The sequence below is a fragment of the Varanus komodoensis genome, unplaced genomic scaffold (genome assembly GCF_004798865.1).
Source record: "Varanus komodoensis strain SLA01 unplaced genomic scaffold, ASM479886v1 scaffold9, whole genome shotgun sequence".
NCBI classification, from domain to species: Eukaryota; Metazoa; Chordata; class Lepidosauria; order Squamata; family Varanidae; genus Varanus; species Varanus komodoensis.
The window spans coordinates 29424099-29443824 of NW_025336598.1; the positions used below are offsets into that span (position 1 = coordinate 29424099).

Here is a 19726-nt window from a genome sequence, read left to right on the forward strand (position 1 = left end):
GTTTATAATTTTATGGCTGTTTATTATTACTGTTTATTATTGGTTGTTTTGCACCCCCTTCTCAATTTATTAATTTGTTTAAATTGCTATTAGTTGTTTATTATTATTAATTTTATTGATTTTAGTGGAATTTCTGTTTCATTGTACTGTTATTTTATTGTGGTTCTTGCTGTATGGAAGCCACCCAGAGAGGCTAGGGTTAATTGGGCAGCATATAAATCGATGATGATGATGTTAGTTGGTTCTTATCTACAACTGTCACATAGTGTTTTAATTCTTCAAGCACAAATCTTTCTGATGCCTGTATTGGTTTATATCACTCTTTCCAGCCCTACTGGTGTAGAGTTGGGAGATGTGATCTTTTAGGGTCTTAGTCATGTCCTGCTTCTCTGGGGAAATAGATGCAAGTTTGCTGGGGTCATGGTGCAATAGGCATTTTTTCTGCTAGTGAGAAGGAATAAGTCCCCATCCTTGCACTTTCCCTCCTTACCTTACGGGGCCTTGGAAGGTGGGGCAGGGTGTACACACACAAACAGTTGCTTCTGCCTGTTGTAGTACACCTTTTGCAAAAAGTTGTGAAGGATAAAACTTTAACAGTGCAAGTTGTATACCTGAGCTAGTTTTTCTGTTGTACCATTGATAGGCTGCTTGTACTGCAGGAGTCTTGCAGTTGATCAGGGAAAGGAAATCTGACTGGTCTTGCTGAAATTAAGACTGTTTGCATGTGGGCATGACAGAAATCTTGCACTGAACAAGAACTTGCAACAAGCTCTACCTGGCCTGCTCTTGCCTCTTTAAATATCCTATCTGAGTGAGGAAAAGGTCCGGGCTGGAAGATGGGGACATAAAGCGATATCACTAGAGTGAACAAGCAAGCTGAGTTTGAAACAAGCTGTAGCTGTGTGTGCACGCGTGTGTGTTTTTCCAAAATTGATAAAGCAGCCTATTTAGGGTTTTCTTTTTCTTTTTTCTTTTGCAAGAGCAGTTAGACAAATGGGCTTTGTGTGCCCTAGAGCTGAAAGAACAGGCTGTGATGGAATCTGAGCACCAAGCTCTCCTTGCATGTAGAACTTGGAAGCTTTGTGTCCTGGGTTTTGTAGGCAATGCTTCCACTTGGGCTGCAGGAGGCTAAACATGAGCAAACAAGGTTAGGATTTTTTCAGGTTAGCATTTCTTACTTCTGTGCTGTTAACACGTTTTAAGCACAGAAGTGTGTAGTGCTTTATTTCTCTCTCCCTGTCATGAATTGATAACTCCCCCACTCCTGCAAACGGTATGCTTTTTCTTTCCTGCAAATCATGACTAGAGGCTCCTAACTACAGTCTTGATCATATTAAAAGCTGACCAGCCAGGACTGGCTTTGTGATATAAAGAGAGTAAGATAATGCTCATTAGCAAGAGGCTTCTTTCAAGTTAAAGCCTGCTGATTCTGTGGTATTCAACCACTGGTTCACGGGCTGGCACCAGTTCATGGGAGCTTTCCTGCCGGTCCATGGGGGGACACATCCCACTTGCCGCAGACTGGGGCAGGGGCTGGCTGTGCTCCATCACCTCTTCCTTGGTTGGTATCGTATTCGTGGGGGATGTGCTGGTGCTGCCAGGAGGCCCAGGGAGGAGAGAGACGACTCGGTGGGAGCCAGCTGGGAGCCATGCTGCACCGATTTTGTTATTTTGTTCTTCTCATTTTTTATTCCTTGGTTTCTGTTTGTTTTGGAGAATTTTCATTTTTTCAGTATTGCATTTGGAAACTAATACACAGAATACTGCATTATGGGTATGGTATTGGGAATCAGTCTGAACTGCACTTGCAAAGTATCACATCAGCTGGCTATGTGGTTGCATTTTTGTAGCAGCTGTGGGGGCAGATGAGCATGGAAGGAGCCAGTGACTGGCTGGTCAGCCAGGGAACTTCATGGCAGAATGGGACCTAGAACCAGGACCTTCCAAGTCCTAGTCCAACATTCTGACCACTACAGCACACAGGTTCCCAGTGTTGCCTTCAAAGGCAACTACAAATAATGATAGCCGTATAATAGCATTAATCGGAAAAAGTGAACACAAATTGCACTCCAAATCCAAGTTCAGAGGGAATAAAGCAAAGGGTCTCCAACCTGCTATCCATGGACTCCAGTGTACCACTGGACACCTCTCTGTGTGCACACCAGGGTCCCTTCTTGTGCTGAATTTTAAGAATGTAATTTCATAAGATTATTTAGAATTATTGTTTTTTTAACTGGGAATTTGCCATGCTGTGATACATTCCAGGACTATCTTTTAAAAGGGGAGTTTTATGTGTCGGTACTCAACCCTGTCCCCTTGTAGCTACGTTCTTCAGCTAGTTACTTTTCTTTTAGTGTTGCCAGTTTCCCTTCTGGACAATGAGTCTTCTGTGACAGGTCATCCCGAACCTAGCAGCCATTTTATGAATGCACAAGCCCCTCCTCTGTGGCAGCCATTTTGTGAGTGTGCCCATGAAAATTTGGCCAGGCTCAATACAAGGAAGAATTTCCTGACTGTGAGAGCACTACAGCAGTGGAACCAGCTGCCAGGACAGCTCGTGTGCTCTTGCCCAATAAAGGCAGTCAAGAAGAAAATAGACAGTTGAGCGGGGAGGTGTAACTGGTGTCCTGCAACAGCAGGGGGTTGGGCTCGATCCTCTTCTTGGCCCCTTCTGACCCTACTATTTTAGAATTCTATAAAATGAAAATGTGCCCGCTATCCTATAAAGGCTGAGGATCCTGCTATCTTGTGCTGTATCCGTTACCACAGAGACTGATTTGCTTGGAAGCAGATTATTTTGAAGTGAGGTTATATCCAATGTTAGTCCTACTTACAGGAGGCTCATTAAAATGAAAGGGATGTAAGGTAATCATGGCTATAGCCTCCATTTCTGTGAGGGTATTCTAAGTAGGACATACATTGGAGATGGGACATGTAGCATGTTAGTCTAACCAATTTCATAGATTGGATGCAATGGTGATATGTTTTTCACAGCTTCAGGTATACACGCTACCCTGGCAGTTTATTTCTGTTTGCCCAGTCATTTCTGCAGCTTTAAACACCAATATGGTTGTGTGAATTGTTTGCAAAAGGTCAGCTGGCAAGAGAAAATAGTTGTGCTATTGACACTGGAAGCAGTGTTCGTTTTGTGGGTAAAATGGAGCCATGAATCTTGCTTATTTCTTCATTCTCCCAGGTTTCTAGAAGGGGGAAAATGTGCTGCTTTATTTTGTAGGCAAACAGTGGAAAGCAAACACTATATGCAGGATGTTTATTTAAGTGAAACCAAGGAACTGTATGCCAGGGTCTTAAGGATGGATCACTGCAAGACAAACTTGATTTTCTATGAGTTTTCCGATTCATGTGTTGGTATGATGATCTATTGTTTTAATTTGAATTTACTAAAGATATAGAAAGTACAAAGGTTCTATTCTGCCAGTCCTAACCCAAGGGAAGGATTTTGGTTTTAGGGGGCAGAGTTACCTGAATACGTTTCTGCTAAAAGAAAATGGCTGACAGGGACTGCAGTCACATAAACAAAGGGGATCATTGTTAAGGCCTTTCTGTAAAACAGTGTACTGTATTTGATAAAATCAGAAGTAAATGAAATGTTGGCCAGTCATTTTAGAGCCTTGGCATTCACTGGCCTGGTGAGATCAGGTTCTTTCTTATGACTTACTTAGAACTTGGTCAGAATACTGTCAGCTGGTAGGAGGGTGGAGGGGTTTTGTATCAGAAGAATTTCCAGAAATCTCCATACTATTCTAATGTATTGATTGATAGACAACATTTCTGTATCACCGAATAAGTGATTCAGAAAAGTAAAAACCCCACAATTTAGCAATTTTGCTTGACATATTGAGCAAACTGAAAACTACCATATTAATTTTCATGTTGGAATATCTTCACCCCTCCCTGCCCCCCTGCAGCTAACAGTAATTGAACTGAAATAAGTGGGAGGGGAGAAATCAGAAAACCACACTTACAACATAATCCTGTTTGTATTCAGTAGGGATGTGTGAATCATCAACGTTCAAGCTCACCAGAGTTCTCTGAATTCCATCTTGAAGCCTGTTCAAATTCAGATCATATAGATTGAGAACTTTGCTTTTTCTTTTCATACGTACTTAAGACAAAATAAGTACTTATTTTTCATGCACATTTTTCAAAAGTATTCCATGCCCCCCCCCTTTTGTTGTCTTTGAGTAATATTTCAAGCTGGGAAATGTACAGACTTGGACCGCAGATTGCATCCAAGTCTATCCCTGCTCTGGGATGACCTGGGTAAATCCTTTCAGAAATGAACTGAAACAAATTTCTTATTTGGATTTTGTCCTTACAGCACAGCCTTATTGCATGGCTAAGATGGAAGCCACAGTGAGTTTACCTTGGAAAGTGGGCTTGCACAGCTATCTGGAAGTACATCCTATTACATTCAGTAAGACTTAGTTCTAAGTAGGCATGCATAAAATTGTGCTTCTGGAATAGTTTGACTGATTTGCATGCAAATACTTTCAAAGCTTTACTTGGGAATTATGTATTTGGAAATTATTTTTGTAGGAATTCTTAAAGCAACTCAGTAACAGACATTTTTTATTTACATTTAAAGAAAACATGCACTGGAAACTGCTAGCATACTAATTATAATGTACTTGAAGAGCTTTGACATAATTAAGGTGGATACAGATATTCATTCCAGTATTATTCCATTTTGACTGATACTGTATTCATTAAAATGGTTTCTATACTGTCATTCATCAAAGCTTATGGATTTTATTTTTAAGAAAAAATGTATGATATAGCACAATAGTATGCTTTAAAAAAAGACACCTAGGAAAATTCATAATGCCAAAAAATAACCATTTTGGCTGCAGGCATGTCTTCTTGCTTAGCCAATTTCACAGATGGTGCAGTACCACTGGGAAGGTTCGTTCTCAGATCGCCCGCTGCCTTTCATTGGATGGCAGCAGCACCTGCAGGGGAGAACCTTTGAAGATGCTCACAATAGATGGCAGCTTGGTGTAGGAACAGGAATAGGTACCTGAGCAATCCATGGGGTGGGGACTTTACAGATCAGCACTAACATTCAAAATTACCCTCAGAAGTTCTTTTGAGTACAAGCATTATTATATTCCCAGCCAGTTGGTCTTGTAGCACTCTCATTTTTGAACCAACTGCAGTCTCTGAACAGTCTTCAAAGACAACACCAGATATAGCACATTATAGCAATCTATCCTAGATGTATTATGTTGATTCATGTCTGTCTTGATTTAACTTAATTAAAGCAACAATGTTCCATGGAAAAATACAACTGTGAAAATTTTTTGGGCCATTGTACTACTGCCTTCTTGCCTTCAAAAGCAAGAGAGCAAGAGTTTTAAATATGAAATATCCTTGAAAAATTTAAGCCTCACAGCCATACCTGCAGATTCAATCCTGCTATTTCTCTAACTGATAAAATTAAGTAAAAGCAAGACTGAACTAGAGCTAAAACTTCTTAATGAGCACACATTTGATTACAACTTTATCTCTAACTGTATTTTATTAAGCAGAAGAGAAATTATGCCAACTTGTGTTGAATCTTTTTTTTCTTTAGTAAGGGAATAAAAAAGGGAACAAAGGGGATAAAAATATAGCATAAACCCAGATGATCAGCGTTTTTTGATGAAAAACTTAATGTCCTAAGGAAAAAAAATGAGAATGTGTGACAAAGCAGGTGACAAATTACTTGGCTCTCATACTTATCTTAATATTTTATTTTATTTTATTTATTTTCGATTTATATCCTGCCTTTTTCCTACAAAGGACTCAAGGCAGCTTACATCATTCTCCTCCTCCATCTGATCCCCACAACAACAACCCTGTGAGGTAGGTTGGGCTGAGAGTGTGACTGGCCCAAAGTCACCCAGTTGGCTCCATGGCCGAGCGGTGACTAGAACCCAGATCGTCTGAATCCCAGTCCCATGCTCTTAACCACTACACCACATTGGCTCTCTAATAAGTTCTGGGATGTCCATAGAAAGTGCAAGAAACATGTGAAGTGCAAATAATGATGTACTTAATTCAAAGAGTGCTGTCAAATATCCATTGAGTTGTATTCCTTTTTCACTTAGGCTCTTAGTGTTCAGTTGTGCGTAATTTAGTCCATAATCTAAGTAGGGCAAGTGACACACTCTGTTGAAAGAACACCACCCTCAGTATCAGCTGGCCAAATTGCTTTTTGTTCTAACAAGTTTCTGAAAGAATGTAAAGTTGGAATAATTTAGTTCTGTAGTATTTGCAACAGTCCAGTCAGCACTGAAGTATCAGAGTATGAGTTGGTGGGTACTTTTGGGACACAATTCAACTTCACAAATTTGAGTGCCACCTTCCCCTTTGTGTCCCTCCCACCTGAATCCCAAGCCAAAGAAAGATGCAAGCTATGCTGGTGCATTCAAATGCCATGCTAACCTATGATTTAGCTTTCGTAGAAATCTTGAAGAACCTGAGCCTCATGAGCACCATTCTCACATTTCCCTTTGCCATGACTAGAAGCTTATGATCCTTTCACCAGAGCTCAGAGAATGGAATTGCAGACCTGCCATGGTTTTCCATATGGAACAACAAATTATAAATTGCTGCCAAACCAGGGTTGGAAGTTTTTAATCAGGAGCATGGGAGAACATGGAAAGGGATTTTGTGAAGCCTAAGCTTTTTCGGGGATTATTGTAACAACACTGATGATGGTTTAGCATTAAGATATGAGCGCCTTCACAGTGTAATGCAGTAGCTAAAGAGAGAATTCTTTCTGACTTTGTGCTTTTATTAGCCTATGTCACCAAGAAAAAAGGCATACTTTGCTCTTTGTAACAAGTAACAACAATTTTGACTGTAGTAAAGTGGAAATATTGATGAGTAGTAAGGGGTAACTTAAAAGTTTATGAGGAATTGAAGAACTGAACTCTAACCATGTTGAGACAGGTTGCTGCTAAAACTTAGTGGTGAGGTATACATGTCATGAGGAGTCATGCCACATTTTGTATATTTGTTGGTCTGTCATGTTATCCAGGCCCAGTTGTGGAGCTTCCGTGTGATACCTTTGCTTTTCCTAAACCATGGGGAGAATGAATGGTATATTCTAAGGTTTCCATGCCTCACCATGGCTTCTGCAGTTGTCCAGACCTAGGATCTCTATTTTATCATTGTTGGTATGGAAACAGCAGAAGGTCCTGTGAATGGAGCAGCCCCAAAATGGCTGCTCAGCTATCTGTTGTCTCAGCTCCCTAGCAACACACGCATACCCCCCCACTGCTTCCTTTATTTCTTTTGACCAAGCAATATGCCTATCTGCTGGTTAACTTTCAGAAACAGAGAAAAGTGGGTAAATGCATGGAGGAAGAAAGATGGAATTGGCAAAAGTATTTATTATGAGCTAATATAAATGGCTAAGAATCAGTGCAGAAATGCAGGTGGACTGGGAGGGAGGAAGAGGGAGAACCTGCCTCAAGAGTCAGGTAGGCCAATCAGGATGAGGCTGGCAAGGTCTACAGGGCGTGCTGAAGTAAGGAAGGAGACTGCTTGTGCAGGCTGCTGGGATGCCTGTGAGAGTGGGCAGACAGAGCGTAGCGCGCAGGAACTGGTTTGCCATGGGAACCATGTGATGGCCTGACTGGTAAGTGTGGGCAAGCACCTGCATGCAGTAGAAACCCCACACAGTTGTTTGCTGTGATGTGTGAACACAGTCAATAGTTATGAAATCACCTTCTCTAAGCCAGCCTTCTCCAGTCTAAAGTATTGATAGGATTTGCAGTCCAGCAGATTTAGACGGCACCAGTTTAGGGCAGTCTGCTGTGGGGGGGCAGAGAGGGGTGCCCCTAAGTTGTTCATCTTGTTTTCCATAATTCGGCGATCACCTGTGCATATCTAAACCTTCATGGTTTATCTGCTTGAGAAGAATAAGAATTTCACTTCTCCGCTTAGGGAGGATGCAATATTAAGTCTTACAAGCCTTAGGCTACATTTTTCTTGCTTTTCTTAAAACTGTTTATCCCTAGATTTTTGGTAAACAATAGGGGTTTTTGGTGACAAAGCACATTAAGTGCACAGTTCTACGCCAATTCAGATGCAAAAACTCCTGCAACTCCCACGGTGACCTGTGCAGCATGTCTGGCTGGAACATTGTCAGAGCTGTAGATATCCCTCTGCCCATCCAAAGATGCTAGGTTTGCAGTCTAAATGAAGTAGCGTCATAGTACTGGTATGTTGCAGCTTTGGGGTTTGAGGCTGTGGTAGTGGCTTTCCACAAGGCCTCCTGGTGGGTTCACAGCTGAGATGACTTAAATTAGAAGGTTCTAATTTCTTCCCCTTAGCTACTATGCCTGTCAGCTTTTTGCCAGTTGCTTCAATTGATACTGCATCGTTTGACTCCTTTCTAGGAAAGGTAAAGCTGTTACTCAAGGAAGGTCCCTTCTGGCCATTTAATTCAATAATGATGGGTTTTGAGTTGTAGCAGCTTTTGTCTGTGTTTGGTTGGTGCAGGGAGTGTCTTCTCAGTATATAAGTTTTTTCCCAACCTCTTGGTCTCTTGTGGTCATCACTCTGCTTGATTTGTTCATGACTGGCAGTTGTTTGTGGTGCTTTGAAACATTTATCAAAATATTGAATTCCTAGGTCTCTGTGCATTTGGGAGAAATGAATACTCAGTTTCCAGCCATGCTCCATAGATGTTTATAGACACTGACAGCTGCAGGTTTCAATGTGGCAGGCTTGTGGAGCAGCCAGAGGTAATGTTAAGGGATTAATCTACTGCCCCTCTTGCTCTGAATTGGCTGAGAAGCAGAATTCAAGCAAGCAGTACCTTTATGAACACCAACTTTTCTTCCTCAGCAGAAGAGTAAATATCTGCTTGTTTTACAGTAATTTGGGTAAACTAGCTCTTGACTCTGGTGTCTTGAGTTACATCTTTTCAGACTGTAATGGACTGCTGAATTACAAAACCTTGTAAAAACAAAAAGATTTTTTTCAGCCTATTTACAATAAACTGAGACTATTTATTTATTTTGCAAATGATATTAGTTCTACAAATATTTGCTGCTTGCCTCTATGCTCCTCCTCAGCTTCTCATTCAGGAATGACCAAATCATGTGTTGCTTTAAAGATATAGCTAGCAACTATGCATTTAATTTTTTTTACACTGAAGTTAGTACAGCTCACTGGATCTGGATTGGGACCCTAGTGTGGTGTAGGGCAGCTTTATCCTTTCCTCCTCTGTTGTGGTCCTTATCTGATTTCTTCCCACTGTACTTACTCTACAGTAAAAAAAGACAGCTATTAATAATGGCTTTAAAATAACACTTAAAAATAAAATGTATTTTGGGCCAGGTATCACACTTTTTAGCACACTAGAAGATTAGGTTTTTGATACCTCAGGTTTCTTCCAGAAAGGCCAAAAATTAATGTTAACCTAGAATAATGTAGTAGTATTTGCATTTGGGTGAGTGCAGGTATAGATCCACCTAAAGCTTGACTGGGAAGGTGTGATGGACATGGGAAAGCATTTATGTAATGGTCTTAAAGCTTTTTTTAAAAAATCTGCATTTTTTATTTTATTTTTTTGGTTTTTAAATCATGTCTGCTTCTTTGAAGTCTGTCTTTAATTGCTGCATCTCTGGGGTGGGGGAAGCTAAGTGTTCCCAAGATAGAACACTCACTCAGTTGCCTGAGACTTTTTCCAAACCGCCAATCCATAATACTGTTTCTGATCTAGCTGATTCTGAATGGTAACACTAACCTATAAATATTAGAGCAGGCTTGCTTCTCTGGTGGGGGAAGGTAGCCGGCCAATTTAGGTAAATGAGAAGTAGCTTGTGCGTTTCTTTGACAGCAGAGTTGTCTCTTTTTACGTCTGGGAAGATCCGCTCTGTAAATGCCCTCGGGATTGAACAGGAAGAACACTATTATCTCTGCCAATGGATCATAGGATCCCCTGTCAATACTACCTTCAGCTTAGCAGGAAAAGAATACAGAGAGTTACTGCAGAAGTTGGCTTGAATCTGCAAAACAGGAACACTGTGGTGAGTGGAGGGCTTATAGTCCATGCCATGCTTCCTCATTGAGCAAAGCACACCAGGCTTAAGACGGGTGAGTGGAGCACATCCTGTTCCTGTCACTTGAAGGGCACTAAAGCTGAGCCTTGAAGTTGTTTGATGTTCCTTCCATAGCTGTTTTGAAATGGAACTGCCAACATGAAAAGACGTTTGGGAACTATTTCCCAAACCTGTGTTTTATAACTGTGACAGAAAGTGACCACTTGCAAGTGTGAATAGGTCATCTCAGATAGAGGGCATTTCCACATCCTTTTCATGGGAGTCTATTCACACTTGCTGCTGCCAGCCAGCCAGCCGGTCAACCTGCATGTGTGTATCAGTACATACACTACCTGCAGTGAATTTGTACCTGTATATTTGAAAGACTGCTATTTGTCTGTGTTGTCAAAACATACATTCACAGGAAAAATGTGCTGTGTAAGATCTTCCCACCTTTTTTGCATTTTCAGATGTTCTTACTCCATCATGGGGTTACCAAATTTCTTTGATTGGCACTTAAACACATTTTACAAGCACTACAAATTGCAGGGGAACAGATCTTTCTATGTGGGGTTTTTTTTTTTTTTTTTTGATCCTGCCAGGTATGGCTAGTTTTGCACTTCTTTTGTGAAAGTGCAGCACAATTTCTTTTGCTTTGAGCTTGTCCACAGGAGGTTAATTTACTGCGCCTAGAACCAGTGGCCCTGAACCACACATTCTCCCATGGCAAATCACGGGCTCCTCAGATTGCATCAGCACTCCCTGCCCCGTAACCTTCTGTGCAATGGAAATCCTGCAGGGAGTGGTTCTAGGCAGGGGGCTACGCACCCAGAAGGTTTGGGCTGTGCTACAGAGCACGTGAGGCAGAGAATCCATCTAGCCATGCAAAGTGGCACAGGCAAAGAAGGATCTCTGGACTCAGCCATATAGTATCGTCCCCAGAGAGGAGAAAAAGGCTGGAGGCAAGAAATTTGCATCAGGTGGCATGCCAGTTAAACCCTGCGAGACTCTTAGAGTGTGTTGGGTTCTGCGGAGGAGGATTTCAAGGACATCCCAAGTGTTATAATGGTGGCCATGGGTGCTCAAAAAATATTCTAATTCAGGGGCAGTTATGGAGTACTGATAGACTTAGGAACTGCCTGGGTATACTAAGGACAAGGTGCATGAGGTGTCTTTTTTCATGCAGGTGATTGTAAACAGTGAGGTCAAAGAGAACTGAAATGTGGAACAGACAGACAATGATAATTATTTATACTGGCCATTAATTAAACAGTGGCTGGGAGATAAGGCATACTGTACAATCACCTCTCCCCTGCCCCCTTCACTCACCCCTTTCAAACTGCAGGAGAGGAAATTGAATCTCTTGATGAGCGGTAGCTTCCCATTGAAATCAACTCACTGATGCAGTGATGTCTGCGTTGTCACACAGTGGCTGTTTTGCAGATGGCCACAGTTAGTATTTCAGCCCTTCCTCCCACCTCATGCATTACAATCCCTGCCACCAGTTTGTCTATAAAAATCTACCAGCTGAGACTAACATTTCCTGTATCTGAAGGAGTATACTATGTCCATAAAAGCTTGTGCCATTAATTTGTTAAGTCTTTAAGGTGCCAGAAGATACTGTTGCATTTGCTTAGATAGACCAACTCAGCTACTCCTGTGGAAATCACATTTACAGCATCCCACAACTGCTATTCATTAAACAAAGAAAAAATTCAGGAAAGGATTCGCTTGTCACACTGTAATTGGCTCCATGAAGATGAAGTGCTTTGATCTTTAAAAAATTAAATAAAATTCTCCCATTGCTTATTAAACGGGACTTGCCTGTGTATATTGGCAAACAAATTAAATTCTGTTTGTACTTTCAGAGTTACCCAGGTGACTTCCTCCTTACATTCTGGAAGTGTGTACATAATGAGAGAGGCTGTTTCTGTGGACAGCAAGAACAAGCCTGAAGCCATGACCTTGTCTGTTGGGCACATCCTGGAACTCTCGATTTGGAATGGGTCTGAACACTCCTAGAAAACCTCAGAAAAACCAGGCTCCTTTATGAAGTCCCTGGCAGCTTTCATCATCCCTCATTTCTCTCTTGCCTTTCCAAATCACCTCCTGTCCTCCTAGCTGAATGGATCGAATCTGAGGGAATTAACTAGATATCCCAGCATCTTGGGTGGTGATGGAGGCTTCTGGTGGGGGTCTACCAGAAGTATAGGCAGGATTTCGAAGAGGCAGAGGAACTAGAGATCAAATTGCCAACACACGCTGGATCATGGAGAAAGCTAGGGAGTTCCAGAAAAACATCTACTTCTGCTTCATTGACTATGCTAAAGCCTTTGATTGTGTGGATCACAACAAATTGTGGCAAGTTCTTAACGAGATGGGAGTACCAGACCATCTTATTTGTGCCTTGAGAAACCTATATGCGGGTCAAGAAGCAACAGTGAGAACTGGACACAGAACCACTGATTGGTTCAAAATTGAGAAAGGAGTTCGGCAAGGCTGTATACTGTCGCCCTGCCTATTTAACTTATATGCAGAGCACATCATGAGAAAGGTGGGGCTAGATGAATCACCAGTTGAAATTAAGATTGCTGGGAGAAATATCAACAACCTCAGATATGCAGATGATATCATTCTCATGGCAGAAAGTGAAGTGAAGAGGAACTAAAGAGCCTCTTGTTACGGGTGAAGGAGGAGAGTGCAAAAGTTGGCCTGAAACTCAACATTAAGAAAGCTAAGATCATAGCATCCGGTCCTCTCACTTCCTGGCAAATAAATGGGGAAGAAATGGAGGTAGTGACAGATGTTATTTTCCTGTGCTCCAAGATCACTGCAGATGGGGACTGCAGCCAAGAAATTAAAAGATGCTTGCTACTGGGGAGGAAAGCTATGGCAAATCTAGGCAGCATACTAAAAAGCAGAGACATCACCCTGCCAACAAGAGTGCATATAGTCAAGGCTATGGTTTTCCCAGTTGCAGTGTATGGCTGTGAAAGTTCAACCATAAGGAAGGCTGAGCGCCGAAGAATTGAAGCCTTTGAATTGTGCTTGAGAAGACTCCTGCGAGTCCATTGGACTGCAAGATCAAACCAGTCGGTCCTAGAGGAGATCAACCCTGACTACTCCTTAGAAGGCCAGATACTGGAGATGAAACTCAAATACTTTGGCCACCTAATGAGAAGGAAGGACTCCCTGGAGAAGAGCCTAATGCTGGGAACAAGTGACAGCAAAAGAAGAAGGGGACGGCAGAGGATGAGGTGGCTGGATGGAGTCACTGAAGCAGTTGGTGTGAGCTTAGGTGGACTCCAGGGGTTGGTAGAGAACAGGAAGGCCTGGAGGAATGTTGTCCATGGGTCACGATGGGTCAAACACAACTTCACGACTAACAACAAGTGTTGCTGAGAATGTAGGAGAACTTCAGAGGCTCTCCTTCCCTCTTTTCCCAGCTTTCTTTACTGCTTCTTTCTCTCTCCGCACCCCTGTTTTTCGATTTTCCCAACCTTGCCTTACAAAGGAGGGAGGAAAAAGATGGGGATTGAGGAAAAAGATGGGGATTGCTGGCACCAATCGTAGTCTGAACAGTGAGTGGCTCTCCTTTCGTTTCTGAATTGGGTGAATGTGTATCTGATGCCAGCCCCAAATGTTTATAGCACTGAAGCTTGCAGAGTGCCAGTAGACTGTTGCTTACCAGGGTAAGACAGCCTCCTCTTAGTAGCAAGAATGGTAGTGATTCTGGGCAGAAATGCCCAAGAGCTGTCCTCTTGGGGTGCAGCTAATTCTTTCTATGCTTGCCTGTCTTATACCTTCTTGTACCTAGTACAGATTTGTAGGGGACAAATTTGGACTGTAGGGGTCTGAAAAATAGCTTTTCTTTTTTCCTCCCTTCAAAGTACCTGTTGAAATCCATGCATGAGTAGCTGTCATGCACAAAACAGCCAGCAATTCAAAGGGAGTGCAAGTCAGGTAAGGTTTGCTGAGCTGAATGCTTTGAAGTGCCTAGACCAGCCTTTGGCACCCAATTGAGGATAGTACTTGGTATCCTGTCATGGAAGTTACTTGCCCTTCAAATGCCCCCTAAACATTCTTGTACACCTCTTCGTGCTTGTATAGTCAGTATAATTATGGGGTTGGAAAAATCTACCTTTATGCTGTTATTTAAATCCACAATATTTTTCATTAGCTATCTGAGCCTGAGATCCGAATATTCAGGACAAAATCCCATGAAGTAAACATTGTGCTTTTGTAGCAGCCTGCTGCTGTATAGAAAATAATCTGATGGGTCTTTCATCGTAGGGTAGTTTGATGATCTGCATCATCCTGCAAAATGGAAGGAGCATTTTACTCTCTAGTCTAGTGTATGCAAAATTGGAGTAGAATCCCTGCTAAAATGGCTTTCTGTATTCAGATGGTCTTTGCTGAATTTGCTGACAGATGAATAGAGATTGTGTAGGTATATTCTCTTCTAGGAACTTCCTTGTTGAGTGAGACATACTGAAAGAGACTTAGGAAGCTTAGTTAACAATAACCCATTGTGATCTATTGTTATAAAATGGTCTAATAACTTGTTCTTTCTCATAGTGTGCCAGGGCAATCCTGTTGTACCCTGCAAAGTGTAATATGTAGCAGTTAAGCCTGTTGGAGCACTTGCAAGAGTAGTTCTTGACTCTCTTCCTCCATTTTTAGGCCACTGCAGATTGAATCTGGCATTTCCCAGGGCCAAAACAGACATTACCCTAAATAAATGTCTGGCAGCTACATGTTCTTTTCTTTCTTACTGCAGAGGACAATGAAAGATTAAGACTGTGATCTAAAGGATGTATGCTTGGGTGTATTGCACCACCAGTATTTCCACCGAGCAAACAGGGCTTCAGGAACTGGGTGTTCCCAAGCTTCGTTGTCTATTTTTCTTCAAATGGTTAAAAATTATTCAGAGAAAATGGTGCAGTTGATTGCAGTGTGTCTGCACACTTGTTGCTACATTGTGGTGTTGATTGGTCTGCACATTTTGGTAATATAACTGACTGTATATGCTGAGCTAAAGCTTTGTCTTCAAAGTTTGGCAGGGTGAAAATTGAATACAAAACATCCTATTTCCAAATAAGTAAGCGAACATCAATTAAAGCATAGACAATAACTTCCAGTCATGAGGTATTGTGTCAGTTCTGTTTTTGGAGGGGAGGAAAGAGCACCCTATTGTTCTGGATTAGGTACGCAACTGAATGTCTATTGTAAAGCTTTGTAACAAAAGGCTTTTTATGCGTACATTGTATTGATCTGAGATATGTCAATTCACAGAGCGGAACCTAGTGTTTGAGCAGGCCAGTTGGGGCATCTCCCAAAAGTGGCTGTGTGCAGAATTGGACGGAGTAGAATGGAAACACCAACATCTGATTTATGAATTAAGTGTTACATGTAGCATCATCGAGGTTATGCGCTGCTTTGAAATTTGGTTCATCCATAGATGGTGGTGGTGGTGATGGTGAGAATAATCATGTGCTTGCAGATAGTCCTCTTTGCTTTGACAACTTACTAGCTTGCCTCATCTACTCATGTGGAAGCTGCTGTGTGGGGGTGTCTGCTTCAAGGTCAGACTTAACCAAGGAAAAACTTTTTCCTGACTGTGAGGTCTGGATTTTTTCTCCATTCAAAACTATTTTTGGTGGCCATATACATTGCTTCCATATTTTTGCATGTACGCCTGTGATCCTATGCAGGTTTAGACAGAAGACAGTCCTACAATCCTCAGCATACCCCCACCAATTGAGTAATAGTACTTTTTTTGTGTAAACATACAGAGGATTGAACATTAAAGCAGAACCCACAGTCAGATTCTGATGCCACATCTAAAGTAGGAATGGAGCCCTTCATTTATTGTTGACCTGCATTTTCCATCAACCCCAGTCAGCATAGCTGGAAGTGAGGAATGATGGGAGCGGGTGTCCGACAACATCTGGAGGGCCATACATTCTCCTGGTCTAGCGTTTCAACAAATAAGTGTGCTAGTTGGTGCTTTGGTGTCTATCAAATAAGATAACCCTTTGCCCAGTTGTTATTCAGATGCATTTAAATCTAAAATACATTTTCTTCTACTTTTTTCACTGGGCTTCAGTTTACAATCCATTGGTTAGGTAGATATGTCAGTGAAACTGCAAGCAAGAGAGAAATTGTATAACTTGAAAATGAGCCTTTTTGTTTGGAAAGCAAGAAGAAATAGCCAAACTCTTCAAATGTTGTGAGTCATTGGTGATCTTCCTGTTGAGGAAGTATCTGACAAGCTTTTGCAAAATCTTGAGTTTTGTGGGGCATATATTGAGAATTACTATATTATGGGCAACTTTCAACATCTTTTCTTCTTCTGTCTTTTCCAGGTAGCGGTGCTACAGCTGTAGTCCAAGCAGCGCTATGCAAACCAAGGCAAGAACGCGTAGCAATAAAAAGGATAAACTTAGAAAAATGCCAGACCAGTATGGATGAATTGCTTGTAAGTAATTGAAGCAGGAAGTCTTACCTATTCATATCTCCATTAATGTGCACACTAGGTTCTGAAGTGTTTGAATGGTATAAAACCAATTCATAAAAAATTAAATGTTGCTGTTCAAAGATTTATTTTTCTCTTCTTGCTGGCTTTTCCCTCCATATGTAACTTGCTTTGCTTCTGGTCCAGTCAAAAGGCCAAAGTCTCCAAGCCCTTTATACTTGCTGGAAAAAACATATTCTTTTGGTTATTAACATTTAAAGAATTTGCAGAGGGAGATTTTTCTTCAGATTATAAAATATCTGACTCTGTTGCTGTAGTTTTTTTCCTTTCTCCTTTTTGCTCCCTTGCGTACATGAACCCCTTTGCTAGCAGTTGCATCCTACCAAGACTTACAATCGATACGGGAAAGTGTACAAAGCACAATGGAATATCATTCATGTGGCAGCACTTACTCTGTGCAGCCTCACTTCCTCCTGCTTAAATGAATGGCTAGATGATCCCCGGATTTCCTTTCTACAAGCATTCCTGCCTTCCTCTGGCTACTGTAAGTGCAAGGGGAGAGTATAAACATCTAACAATTCATGGCAGATATCTGCATTGAGCAGTTCATAGCACGATCGACCAATATAAGTTGGCTCATTGTGAAAGCAAATCATCATTGGCTACATCCCAACCTCACATCACTTCCTCTTCTGCTTCTTCAGGTGGGCTTGGAACTAGTAGAAATTTTAAAACTACACATAAAATGACCATTAAACAAACCAGACTAAAGCCAAACCATACAAGAATACTAGATGCCTTTTATGTTGACTCGGCACTCCACTGAATTCAATGGGAATTACTCCCAGATAAGTGTGTATTAGATTGCAGCCTAAAATGTTATCCCCTTATCAGGAAAAGGCCCTGTGGATATATTTTGCTGAATTCTTAACATGTATTCCTTCTGTGGTTTTCTCTTGACTAAGACACAAACGTTGTGGTTACAGAGGCTACAGCTCTTAGTGAAGTTTGAGTTTTGGGTTTGTCTGAAAGCTACTTTGTTACTGTATGTCACTGCAAGTTTCAGTTTTTGTATATGAGGTAATTCAGGGTTCTGGATTCATACTCATTTTTGTCACCTTGTTTGTGTTCAAATATTTTGGCAGGAGATTCACTGATCCAATAACATATTTGGAAATTTGTGATTGATTTCATCTTTTTCTCTTCTCTTCTCTATTTGTTGAACCGCTCTTAGTGAGAAAAATTTCAGCTGCTGTCGCTTAGTTAAAAAAACAAAACAAAAACAAAAGAATTAATACAAAAAAGGGAAGTACTACAGGTCCTGTTGAAGATAGGGCTATTGCCTTGCAAACCTGATTTGTTTGTTTATGAATCCCCCCAAAAGCCCCCAAACCTAAAATAGCAATTTCAGTGAGTTCCTGTGGAGGGTTCTCTGACAAATTATACATGTTTTGGCTACACAGATTTTTGAGTTCATGTAATCCCTGGAGTATAGTAAGTATTATATGCTTCAGATCCAGTACTTAGGCCCTTGCCCTAGTTTTTTTATCTACTCTGTTATTGACCCAGAAATAGCCACTTTTGTCCATTTCTCCTGGATGAGCAGGACATGTTTTTTCCACTGCTCAGTCTTTAGAGAACTTGTGCATAACATTTCATTTTGGTGTCTTGCCAAATTCATTAATTGGAACAACCTGTCCGGGCAATTTGATTTGATTGTTTTGCAATTGAGATGTATCTCCTGTACTAAGTTCTTCCTCTTTTTGAAAGCAAAAGCAGTATTCACACACATAACAAAGTGCAAGGTTTTAAAAAACCTTATATTTAAATTAAGCAGTGAAAAAACTGCTACAGGGATGGAAAGTGTGAGAAAAATGTATTTTTGTGACATCACAGGCAATTCTACCAGTCAGTAATGTGTGTAGTTGCCTCTGGTGAAAGCTTGAATAACTAATTTTTCAGACCTTCATCTTGACAATGGAAAGCTACATTTTGTAATTAAATATGCACTTGCAAAGCAGTTCCTCTGCTGTCTTAAATGATGCCCTTCTACCTTTTGTAGTCAATTACCCTCCATGGGCATGAGAAAAAGATGGCTCTTTGAGTGGTAAACAAAGTAAAAAAGGAAAGTTTTCGGTTACTAAAACAGTGGGGGAAACTAGTCCAAAGTTCAAAACAAAAGTTTCATACAAAATCCAAACCAGCCTGCCTGTATGTTTTGTATGATCCCATCTTTCAAGATACTTTGAGCTAGAATTTGTGAAAATTAATGTGAACTTATCTATTTTTTATTTTTGAACCACTATGGAAACCAAATTCAGTTATCTTTTGAAATGTATGCTTTTCCAAATTTTTGCAATGGAGTTCTCCAAGTAAAAAATTCTTGCAGAAAATGTGTATTTTAGGTAAAAATACATACCAAAATGTGTGCATTAGCGCAAATGTGCACAGAAAATCACAACATTTCATGCCTAAAAGTTCTGAAAGTTCAGGATGAACTGAATTTATGCCCAAAAACTGTTTTCAAAGCTTCAGATGGACTGACTTTAAGACTGAAAAAATAGGAAATGGACAGAAAGCGAAACTGTCAATTGTCTGTCCCTACTATGAACAATGGAAATATTTAAACCTAAAACCAAGTGAAAAAACATTTTCTAGTGAGTACTAATTTCATTGTTCTACCTCTAGGGTCCCAAATAACCCATTTCAGGGGAAAAACATGTTTCAGATTAAAAGAAATATAAAATACATTACTAGTGTTAGACAAATTGGTTCACAAGGAGAATGTTGATGTTAATGCAGCAGGAAATTTATGATACAGTTATTTTGTCTTTCCTCGCTAAAGTTTCACTTAGGTTTAAAAATTCTTCATTTGGGACTCAGTAGAGAGTTATAGCTATATTTTTTCTTGAAACAGGAAGGGTGATACCCAGTTAAGCCTTCCAACCAATACAATGGCTTCTGTAAGACAAATAATTCCTCCTCCCTCTGCAGTCCCCTGTATACTGTAAAAATCTGTGGTTTTTTACGTTTTGGGGGCACTAAATATTGTTAGAACATAAAGTTATTTCCCACCCAAACTATTTCATCATATAATAGAATCAGTGTCAAGTTAATAGGACTGCTTTGCTCTTTATGTTTTTAAGAATGGTGCTATTCTTAAAATTCTCCCTTTGGTTCTAAA

The 19726-nt window shown here is 40.7% G+C and overlaps 1 protein-coding gene across 12 annotated transcripts in view; it reads left to right on the top strand.

The window, feature by feature from the left end:
- STK39 (serine/threonine kinase 39) overlaps window positions 1-19726 on the top strand; it is a 200211-nt gene that overhangs the window by 37914 nt on the left and 142571 nt on the right. For all 12 annotated transcript variants that reach the window (XM_044417884.1, XM_044417887.1, XM_044417883.1 and 9 more), the window contains exon 2: window positions 16433-16545. In XM_044417884.1, the coding sequence (XP_044273819.1) occupies window positions 16433-16545 (113 nt within the window). The remainder of the gene's footprint in view (window positions 1-16432; window positions 16546-19726) is intronic.